The sequence below is a fragment of the Solanum tuberosum genome, unplaced genomic scaffold (assembly GCF_000226075.1).
Source record: "Solanum tuberosum cultivar DM 1-3 516 R44 unplaced genomic scaffold, SolTub_3.0 scf00547, whole genome shotgun sequence".
Taxonomy (NCBI): Eukaryota; Viridiplantae; Streptophyta; class Magnoliopsida; order Solanales; family Solanaceae; genus Solanum; species Solanum tuberosum.
In genome coordinates, this window is record NW_006239468.1 from 292,740 (window position 1) to 304,774 (window position 12,035).

The 12,035-nt window shown below is 40.2% G+C and overlaps 1 protein-coding gene across 1 annotated transcript; it reads left to right on the top strand.

The window, feature by feature from the left end:
• Nucleotides 1-4,584: 4,584 nt before the first annotated feature.
• On the top strand, nucleotides 4,585-5,878 carry LOC107058558 (uncharacterized). Its single transcript, XM_015304392.1, has 2 exons — nucleotides 4,585-4,838; nucleotides 4,924-5,878. The coding sequence occupies exons 1-2, from the start codon at nucleotides 4,585-4,587 to the stop codon at nucleotides 5,876-5,878; spliced, it is 1,209 nt and encodes a 402-aa protein (XP_015159878.1).
• Nucleotides 5,879-12,035: the final 6,157 nt, after the last annotated feature.

Here is a 12,035-nt window from a genome sequence, read left to right on the forward strand (position 1 = left end):
AATCCTAATCATAATCCCTAACCCTAAGTCCAAAACCCTAGACGCAAAGCACTTAAATCTAAACCCTAAGGCCTAAACCTTAAACCCTAAATCCTAATCATAATCCCTAACCCTAAGTCCAAAACCCTAGACGCAGAGCACTTAACTCTAAACCCTAAGGCCTAAACCTTAAACCCTAAATCCTAAACCCTAAACCCAAATCCCTAACCCTAAACCCAAAATCCTAAATCATAAACCCTAAACCCTAAACCCTAAACTCAAGCCCTAAACCCTAAACTCTAAACACATAAGCTAAACTCAAAACCCTAAACCATAAACCATAAACCTTAAACCATAACCCTAAACCCTAAATCCTAAACCCCAAACTCTAGACCCTAAACCTTATATCGTAAACTCTTAACCCTAAACTCTAACCCTACACCCTAAACTCTAACCCTAAACTCTAAATTATAAACCCTAAACATTAAAACATAAAACCTAAACCCTAAACCCTAAACCCTGACGAGAAGGAGTTGCTCGGATGGTAAGCACGTCTCACTTTTAACTCGAAGATTGCGAGTTCGAGTCACCAAGGGAGCTAAAGGGGAGGGAGCTCCTAGGGAGGGTAAAAAAACCCTAAACACTAAACCATAAAGCCTAACCCTAAACCCTAAACTCTCAACCCCAAACCAAAACTCTAAACCATAAACTCTGAACTCTCTAATTTCTCTCTCTACGTGGGACTCTCTCAAAAATCTGCACAACTGCTACAGTTCCAACGGCTAGTTCACCTGCTGGAATGGCGCGTGCGCCACCGGTGAACCTTTTCAGGCCGCCAGACCAAAGCCATCTGAGGCGCTCTGAGGAGACGAACAAAACCCATCAAGAATCATCATCTAATTCATCCTACAACTCCACGAAATTGTGAAATACAGAGGATAAGAACATCGCGATTTCAGAAAGAGAGCTCGACGGGATTTAGAAATTTATTTCCCCAGATCGCGATAACCTGATTCATCGAAAACTATATAGTCGGAATGATTCTCCTAATCAAGGGCTACAACATACTCAAAAATCACATGATTCCATCGCGCCAATTGTGAGAACTGATGAGACGATTTCTAGGAAAGTCAGCGCAAATTCATCAGAGATGCGCCTTCAAATTCATCCAACTTCCCACCATTTTCACGGCGATTTGACCACTGGGGATTGTTCATCTGGTGAAGAGGTACATCTCACAGCGATCTCAAGTAAAATGGCCGGTCAAATCACCGACGACATGAACTTCGGTGAGCAAATAGTCAAAGGTGGCGATGGCGCCACTGGGGGCAATTGCTCGTTGGACGAGGAAGTCCACCTGACCAATATATCCACCAAATTAGCTCAAGAACACAGCCAGAATAAGATTCAAACAAGTTTCATAAAGTCTACAACCAATCCACAAATTGAGCTTAAAGAACACAGCTGCAGAATTGAAGAACAACAACAGCAGACGTTCTCCTAGGATCAAGCAGGGCCTAATGGTCAAAAACAAGATCACAATGCTATAGGAAAACAACAAATAGAGAGGGAAGTTAAACAAGTAGATACGCGAGTATATCAGGGCCAAAATGATCAGCTGGACAATACAAGTTCTGCTAATTTGAAAGTCATTGATGTGGAAAATTCAGCTCATTTTTCATTTGGAGTGAAACTAGTGGACCCAAGTCCCAGCAATGGAGGACAGCAAAGAACAGGTATGATTCCCAAGGATAATAATGCACTTTCTCATGTCTCTATGCAGGAACAGCAGCAAACTAATATCACTTCCTTAAGCAAAAAACCAAATGTGGAGAGCACTCAGGCAGGTAAGTCCTCTCACTCTAACTCTAGTAAAAATGTTGTTAACTTGAGTAGTAGTGATGCCCATGTGAAGGGTAGTGCAAATGGGCAAAAGAATGTTATGAGGGAAGAGCAGGAAACAGGCATGGGAGACATTGATTCCCAACAGCAGATTATTCGACCTTAAAGTAGAGGGAGAGATAAAAATGTATCTCAACCAATTGATCAAGGAGGGAATACTGAACCAAATAACTATCATAGGGACTTCCCTAAACTCTCTAGCAATTTTGATAGACATATCAGTTCCAATCAGTAAAACCAGCAGATACATCAGTCCAACCAATCCAAAGAGCCCAGCAATCCCAACGAGAACCAAAATACCAAACAGAATCAGAGTGTAGAACCTGCTCCTTACACTGTAGTGCAGACTCTAGCTGCTAGGCTCAAGCAAATCCATGCCACGCAGATTACCCCTATAGAACTTGTTCCTCCCAAGCACACTACTAAACAGGGCCAACCTATTGTGATCTACGATATGGATGATTTCATGAACAAGTTAGTTGTGGACTATAAATATACCCTTATAGGTAAATTCAGTATCACCATGCCAAAGATAGAACTCATCAGGAAGAGCTTTATCCTACAAACTCAGTTGAATGGGGGGGTCAATATTGCTCACTATAATGCTAGGCATGTGTTCATTGATTTGGAAAATGAATTGGACTACAACACTGTATGGACACAACAAAGAATGACCATCGAGGGCAAACTCATGAGAATACAAGCCTGGACTCCCAATTTTAGACCTGAAGAAGAGACTCATATTGTTCCTATATGGGTACTGCTACCAGGCTTGCCAAGGCACTGCTTCAAGAAAGAATTCATCACTCCTCTGCTAGAGTCTGTGGGCAAAGTCTTATATTTAGAGACAGCTTCCATTAAATGAACTAGAGCTAGTATGGCCAAGGTAAAAGTCCAAGTAGACCTCACCAAAGATAGACCTCGACATGTTTGCATTTGCTTGGATGATGAAGACCTCACTATAGGGAGATGGCAACCAATTGAATATGAAAATATCCCTCCCTATTGTGCTTACTGCAAACATCAAGGTCACATGATAGGGGATTGTAATTTCAAAATAAGAGATGAAGATTTCAAAAGAAGGAAGGAGTTAGGAGCAGAAATGAAAAACATAAATAAAGGTGAACAAGGGCAACAAGGAAAGGATCACAGACAAGTCAGGTCAAGGGAGCAAGCAGAACAACAACACCAAAAGATCAAGGAAGGAAGCAACCAGCTATCAACTGAACAACAAAAGGAAGAAGAATGGCAAGTGTCAAGAAGAAGAAACAACAAACCACAGGAGGAGAAAACACAGAAGGCAATATGGAGGCCAACCTCACCACAGAACAAAGTGTCAAGAGACCAACCACATCCCACAACTCAGCAAAAAGGTATAAACAATAATTCTAATCATATTCCTTTTTCTAACCTTAGCATGCAGGAAAATCAGACTCAAGATACTCAGGGACATAACAACAATGAAGGGAAAACACCACAGGGATCACAAAGCAGGTCTAAAACAGACCACAACCAAAAAGAACAAATCATGCAAGCAGGAAACCAAACAAATAACAAGAGCACAGGTATTGACTCAATGCTCCTAAGTCCCAAAAATCCCAGTACTTTATTTTCTGATGGTATTGATGAAGTTGAAGGAGGGAAGGATGGGGGATGTCAGGAGAGCCACACTAACCTGCAGGAAAAGGGGTCCAAAGTGGGGAATTTGTCTCATGTTATGCATCAGGGTACTCACTTTGACCATAGTCCTGACCTTAGAGCTCCTGCTACCACTACAATCCAGCATCCTACTTCAGATCTCCAACAGGTACAGCTGCAGGCACATTCAAGGCCAGGGAAACAGATTAATACTGAAAATAATAAGGAAAAACAACAAGTGGTGACAGGAACTGCAGATAAACAAAACAAAGGAGCCATGGCAAAAGATATGGGAGCCAAAGCTAGCACTAGCATCCAAGGAAACACTCCCATAAGCAAGAACAAACCTAGTAAGAAAAAGAAAGAGGCTGCCAGAAAAAGACAGAACATACAGCATGACAGGGACCAGCAGGGGGAACAACAAAAAGAAGGGTAAGTTTGTAAGAAGTTTATTATGGTCGATGAGCAGTTAGGCATGGATATCACTCCTTTACAAACCCAATATATGAATCCTCCATCTACTGTCCCTCCAGATGGCATGTCTGAAAAGTGTCAAATGAACAAAGGCCCTATAATAGATGAATATGCAGTCGACAATTCAGAGGATGAACCGGATGTGGATAATCAATCCCACAAAGATCTTGATGAGGATGATAAGACTAGTGAGCTTCTTATTAGAGCTTTTAGTCCTCATCCGGATAAGGACTTGGCAGATGAAATTCAGCAGGTGGCTAGTAGTCAGGGATTATCACCTAGAGGATTACATCATGAGAGATTCAAATTCCAAGTCCAGGATATCAACATTGTCACTGCTGGCATACCAAACACTAGGCTGTTTACTTCCCGATCTTCTCATTGATTAGTACAATTATTTGGAATGTGAGGGGGATCAATACCAAAGGTGTAATCGAAAGACTAAAAATGCTCAATAAGATGCATCATTTCTCTATCATTTCCATCATGGAACCTTTCTCGGACAATTCTCATATTCAAAGTGTTACAAATCAGTTAGCTATGGAGCATGCTGTGAGTAACTGCAATGGTAAAATCTGGCTCTTTTAGAACATGGACATTGATTGTGTAATACTAGAGGAGGATGAGCAACAGATTACTTGCGACTTTAGCCATAATGAACTTCAGAACCACTTCACCACCACTTTTGTGTATGCCAAGTGTAAAGACCACCTCAGAAGGCCTTTATGGGATAGAATGTTGCACCACTCTGCAGATATTGATAGACCTTGGTGTTCTGTGGGAGACTACAATGTTATTACTTTTATTGAAGAAAAGCTGGGAGGTTCCATACAACATGAGGAAAAGTCTAGAATTCATTTCTGTTATTGAGGCTTGTGGTCTTCTGAATTTAGGCTTCAGTTGATAGAAATTTACTTGGTCCAACAACAGGGGTATACAACAAAGAGTATGGAAAAGGCTGGACAGAGCTTTAGTTACTGATGCCTGGCTGGAAAAGATGCCTCAGACTACTATCACCCACTTACCTTCTGTAGGGTCTGATCACTGCCCTCTACTGATGGAAATAACTGCTAGGGAAGATGAGAATATCAAATATTTTAAATTTCTTAATTGTTGGACTAACCAACCTAATTTCCTTGACATAGTTAAAGCATGTTGGGAAAGGAGTATTGAGGGTAACAACATGTGGAAATTTCATCAGAAAATGAAAAGGTTGTCCAACACTCTTAGCAACTGGTCCAGAAAGGAATTTGGGGACATCTTTGCTAAAGTCAAGGAATATGAGAAGAAGGTCAAAACAGTGGAGGAGCAGCTGATTCAAGACCCTAGTGAGACTAACAAATCTATGCTTCATGAAATCAATGCTAGGTATATCAGATTCTTGAAGATAGAAGATTCCATTTTAAAGCAAAAAACACAACTGCAGTGGTTCAAAGAGGGGGATTGCAATACCAAATACTTCCACTCCCTGGTAAGGGGAAGAAAAAAAAGGTTATTTATTCACAAAATTACCAGGGAGGATGAGGTATGGATACAAGGAGATGATGTTATTGCTGAAGCTGCCTGTGACCATTTCCAGAAAATCTTTACAGGAGATAACAAACTCATCAATGAGGGTGCCCTGGACTGTATACCTCTGATGGTCAATCAGGAAAAAAATGATAGTCTTACTGCCCTGCCTAATCTGGAAGAGTTGAAGGAAGTTGTATTCTCTATGAATCCTACTTCTGCAGCTGGTCCAGATGAGATGAATGGATACTTTTTTCAGAAATGTTGGCACATTATCAAGCATGATCTCCTTGGTGTCATTCATGCATTCTTTGGTGGTCAAATGATTCCCAAATATTTTTCTCACGCTTGTATTGTTCTCCTCCCTAAGGTGTAAAATCCCAACAAACTTTCAGAATTCAGGCCCATCAGTCTAAGCAACTTCACTAGTAAGATTATATCTAAACTAGTAAGTTCTAGACTAAGTCCTATTTTACCTAATTTGGTTTCTCTCAATCAATCTGGCTTGTCAAAGGGAGAAGTATTTCAGAAAACATTATGCTTGCCCAAGAGATTATTCATCAAATTAAGAAACCTAATATTGGAAGCAATGTTATTATTAAATTGGACATGGCTAAAGCGTATGACAGGGTTTCTTGGTCTTACATATGTTTGGTGCTGAGAAGAATGGGGTTTGATGAAGTTCTTATTGATATGGTTTGGAGAATCATGGCTAACAATTGGTATTCTATTATCGTCAATGGTAAAATACATGGTTTCTTTCAATCCACTAGAGGTCTCAAGCAAGGCGATCCGTTATCTCCTGCCCTATTTATTTTAGGTGCAAAAGTACTTTCCAGATCTCTGAACAGGATACACAACAACCCTGAATACCATGGTTTCTTCATGGAACCTAGAGGCCCCCAAGTGAACCACTTAAGTTTTGCGGACGACATTATTCTCTTCACTTCTGGAAGACAGAAAACACTGAAGCTCATCATGCAGACTCTCCATTCCTATGAGCAGTCCTCAGGCCAATTAGTTAACACTGATAAAAGCCATTTCATGGTTCACTCGTGTGCATTCAACAGTACGAAGGACAGAATCAAGAGAGTCACTGGCTTCAAGCAAATGGAGGGCCCTATCACCTACGTCGGCTGCCCATTATTTGTTGGTAGGCCTAGGATTATTTATTTTTTTGACCTTATTAACAAAGTTTTATGCAGGATCACAGGTTAGCAGACTAAGCTTTTAAGTTATGGTGGTAGAGCAATCCTTGTCAAGCATGTGTTGCATTCTTTACCTATTCATCTATTAGCTTCAGTAACCCCTCCAGTCACTGTCCTCAGGCAGATCCAAAGCATCATGACTGACTTCTTCTGGGGATGGAGGAACGAGAGGAAGAAATATCATTGGTCGTCATGGAAAAATTTAAGCTTTTCGTATGATGAAGGGGGTGTTGGTATGAGGAATCTCAAAGATGTGAGTTTAGCCTTCCAATATAAACAATGGTGGATCTTTAGATCCAAACAAACTCTTTGGGGAGATTTTTTGAAGGCTAAATATTGCCAAAGGTCTAACCCAATTAGCAAGAAATGGGATACAGGGGAGTCTTTGACATGGAAACATCTTATGCACAACAAACACCAAGTCAAAAAACACATTCAATGGAAGGTCAATTCTGGCAATTGTTCTTTTTGGTGGGATAATTGGCTGGGCATTGGACCTCTTGCTCACTACTCTACCGATAGCAATAGATTCAACAACACCACAGTGGCAGAATTTTGGCTCGAAGGACAGTGGAACTGGAGCAAACTTCTACAACAGGCACCTAACAGTCAGCTGGCCAGCATCCTCTCCACAGAACTCTCCACCCAGCAGGACCCCCCAGACTTAGCAATATGGAAACCACGCATGGATGGGAAATTCAGCTGCTCATCTGCATGGAATGAGATCAGAGAAAAGAGGACCAAGACCAAATTCAACTCATTCACTTGGCATAAGTGTATCCCTTTTAAAATTTCATTTCTTTTGTGGAGAACACTAAGAGGCAAAGTCCCCACTAATGAAAAACTAACTAGCTTTGGCAATGAGCCAGCAAGCTGTTTTTGTTGTTGTAACAGGTCTGGTCTCGACACGATAGAGCACATATTCAATACAAGACAATTCGCGACATACGTGTGGAGAAGCTTTGCAGATGCTGCTGGAATCATCACAGATCACAGTTCCCTCTCTCAACTCATCATACAATGGTGGTCAGCTAAGTATAACAATGAATCACACAAGCTATTACTACAAGCTACACCATTATTCATTTGTTGGAACCTTTGGAAGAATCGTTGTGCTAGTAAATATGGAGGCAAATCGTCCAATCTTAGTCGAGTCAAATATGCAATCTACAAGGACAACTACAAACTAATGAATACAAGTTTCCCCCAAATCAAATGTCCTTCAAACTGGAAGGAACTATTTCAGCTGGGGGAGAATTGTATTCATGATACCAAAGTGACACTCTTGAAGTGGATAAAACCTCCAGATCTTTGGGTCAAAATCAATACGGACGGCAGTGCATTAAGCAACCCGGGAAGAATTGGAGCAGGTGGTATCCTAAGGGATCAAATGGGAGCAATGCTATTAGCTTTTGCTACCCCTTTGGGGGAAGGCACTAACAACCAAGCTGAAATAGGAGCAACCATATTTGGCATGACATGGGTACTTCAACTGGGCTACAAGAGTGTTGGTTCGGAAGTGGATTTGCAGTTGCTGGTGGACTGAATCACGCAGAAAGCCAAACCTCCATGGAGCATCAGCATACAGCTACAGCAGCTTCAGGAACTCATCAGACAAACACATAACTTTAGATGCAAACACACCTTCAGAGAGGCTAATTTTGTAGCCGATTCCTTATCAAAGCAAAGTCACAAACTTACATGTCCCCAAATATATTGCAGCAGCCAACAACTACCTAAAGAAGCAAGAGCCTATTATCAACTAGACAGGATCGAAATGGCAAGTTTCAGAAGAAGGAAAATCAAGAGGATCAAAGAACCACCTTGAGTTGACTTCAAACCTTTTCAACCTAGCTATGGTTAAAAATCATAGCTCTTTTGAATAGGTCTAGTGTTTTATTTTGCGTATTTGTAAAGGGAGAGTCTCCCTTATTTACGATTCCTAGATGCTTTGTATCGAGAGGAGTCCTCTCTTAGGTGCTTAGTTTCTTGGTTTATCTTTTTTGTAAGGTGATGAGTTGATTAACCATTAGGTAAGTCAACTACTGAACTATCATAGGATCGGAGGTTAGGTTCAAGCCCCCCTCCTTGTACTTTTGTTTTATTTATGCTAAGGCCTGGGGGTGTTGCCAAGCCCCTGACCCCCCCAAGGTTCGTTAAATTAAAAAATAAAAAAATAAAAAAAACCAAAACTCTAAACCCTAAACCCTAAACCCTAAATACTAAACTCTAAACCCTCATCCCTAAAACCTAAACCCTAAATCCTAATCCTAATCCCTAAACCTAAACCCTAAAATTTAAGCCCGAAGTTCTAAAGACTAAACCATAAAGCGTAAACCCTAAACCTAAACCTTAACTGTAAACCATAAATCCAACCTCTAAACCCTAAACCCTAACCCTTTCACATTAATATTAAACCCTAAATCAGAAATAATAAACTCTAAACCCAAAATCCTAGAATCTTAACCCTAAACTCTAAACCATTAATCCATCAACCCTAAACCCTAACCCCTTAACCCTAAACCTTAAACCCTAAACCCTAAACCCAAACCCTAAACTCTAAACCCTAAACCCTAAACATGTAACCCTAAACCCTAAACTCTAAATGATAAACCTTAAACCCTCAACCCTAAACTCTAAATAATAAACCCTAAACCCTAAACCCTAAACTAAACCGTAAATCCTAAAATCCTAACCTTAAAAACCCTAAACCCCAAACCTAAACTATAAACCCTAAATCCAAACTCTAAACCCTAAACCCTAAATACTAAACTATAAACCTTAATCCCTAAACCCTAAATCCTAAATTCTAATCCTAAACCCTAACCCTAAACCCTAAACTCAAAGCCCTTCACTCTAAACCCTAAGGACTAAACCTTAATCCCTAAATCCTAAACCCTAAACCCTAATCCCTAACACTAAACCCTAAACCCTAAGTCTAAACCCTAAACCATAAATCCTAAACCCTAAATCATAAACCATAAACCATAAACCCTACTCCCAAAACACTAGACCCTAATCCAAAAACCCAAGCCCTAAACCCTAAACCCTAAATACTAAACCCTAAACTCAAAGCCCTAAACCCTAAACCATAAACCTTAAGCCCTAACCCTAAGCTCTAAATCCTAACACCTAAATCCTAAACCCTAAACTCTAAACCCTAAACCCTAAACCCTAAACCCCAAATCCTAAACTCTAAACCATAAACTCTAACCCTAAACCCTACACAATAAACCCTACACCCTAAACCCTAAACCTACAACCCAAAACCCTAAACCATAAACCATAAACCATACACCCTACACTCTAAACCCCAAACCCTAAATCCTAAACTCTAAATGCTAGATGCTAAATGTTAAACTCTAAACCCTAATCCCTAAACCTAAACCCCAAACCCTAAACCCTAAACCTAAACCCTAAACCCTAAAACCTAACCCAAAAACTCATGTATCATGCAATGCCTATCATCATCAGCTGGAACCTTTGGAAGAACAGGTGCTCAGCTAAATATGGAGGGAAACAATCTAGCATCACAAGAGTCAAATTCATGATCTTTAAAGACATTTCCCTCCTCCTCAATACTGTCTTTCCCTATCTGTAATGGCCTAGCTCTTGGTAGGAACTTCTCAACTATGTCCAACAATGCTTTCACGAAATAGGCGTCAGACCTGTCATCTGGAGCAAACCACATGTAAACTACTGTAAATTGAACACTGATGGTAGTGCATTAGCGAATCCTGGCAAGATAGGAGGGGGAGGCATTCTGAGAGACCAAGCAGGGGATCTTATATTTGCATTCACAGTACCTCTTGGTACATGCACCAATAACCAGGCAGAAGTCCAGGCAGCTGTGTTTGGTCTTAACTGGTGCTATCAACATGGCTACAGGAAGGTTGTGCTAGAAGTGGACTCAGAACTCCTCACTCACTGGCTAAATCTCATTATTATTCCTCCATGGAAGATACAACAATATGTTCAGGAGCTACAGAACCTCATTCAACAGATGGAAGCATTCCAATGCCTCCATACCTACAGAGAAGCCAACACCACGACTGACTTTCTTGCCAAGTTGAGCCACAACAAAGACATTCCTCAATTATTTTACACTGTCAACCAACTACCTATTCCGGTCAAAGGAAGCTACTTATTGGAGAAGATGGGTATGATCAATTTCAGAAGAATGAAGCTGAAAAGAATTAAAAAACCACTTTGATTAAGGTGTTTTCCTTTTCAACTTGACTATGTCTAGAAGTAGGTATAGTTATTTTGAATAGGCCTTTACTCTTTCCTTTGGTAAGGGGAGAGTCTCCCTTATTTATATTTTCTTAGTATCCTTGTATTGAGAGAAGTCCTCTCCTTAGGTGCTTAGTACTAGGTTTCCTTTTTATAGTATGGGGATGGGTTGAATCTCCTTAGTAGGAAGTTCGACCCTTGAACCATGAAGCTGAAAAGAATTAAAAAACCACTTTGATTAAGGTGTTTTCCTTTTCAACTTGACTATGTCTAGAAGTAGGTATAGTTATTTTGAATAGGCCTTTACTCTTTCCTTTGGTAAGGGGAGAGTCTCCCTTATTTATATTTTCTTAGTATCCTTGTATTGAGAGAAGTCCTCTCCTTAGGTGCTTAGTACTAGGTTTCCTTTTTATAGTATGGGGATGGGTTGAATCTCCTTAGTAGGAAGTTCGACCCTTGAACCAACATAGGACCGGAGGTAAGGTTTTATGTGCCCCTCCTTGTATCTATTTTAATTTTATTTATGTTAAGGCCTAAGGGTGTTGCTAAGCCCTTGACCCACCCAATGGTCATTAAAAAATAATTTTAAAAAAACCCTAAAGCCTTGACTCTAAATGTTAAACCCTAAAACCTAAACCCAAAACCCTAAACCCTAAACCTAAACCCTAAACCCTTAACCCTAACAAAAATCCTAAACCATAAACCCTAAACTCTAAACCCTTCACCCTAACAAAAATCCTAAACCATAAACCTTAAACCGAAAACCAAAACCCTAAACCCTAAATCCAAACTCTAAACCCTAAACTATAAACTCTAAATCCTAAACCATAAACCCTAAACCGTAAACCCTAAACTATAAACCCCAAATCGTAAACCCTAAACCCTAAAACCTAAACCCTTAACCGTAAACCCTAAACCTAAAACGCTAAACCCTATATCCAAACTCTAAACCCTAAACCCTAAACCCTAAACCCTAAATCATATCCTAAAATCTAAACTCTAAACCCTAAACCTAAAACCCTGAATCATAAACATTAAAACCTAAACTCTCAACCTTATACCCTTAACCATAAATACTAAACTCTAATCCCT

Coding starts and splice junctions, on each gene's coding strand:
- LOC107058558 (XM_015304392.1), top strand. CDS start 4,585: ATGGACATTGATTGTGTAATACTAGAGGAGGATGAGCAACAGATTACT. Junction 4,839..4,923: donor TCCATACAACATGAGGAAAA/GTCTAGAATTCA, acceptor GTCCAACAACAG/GGGTATACAACAAAGAGTAT.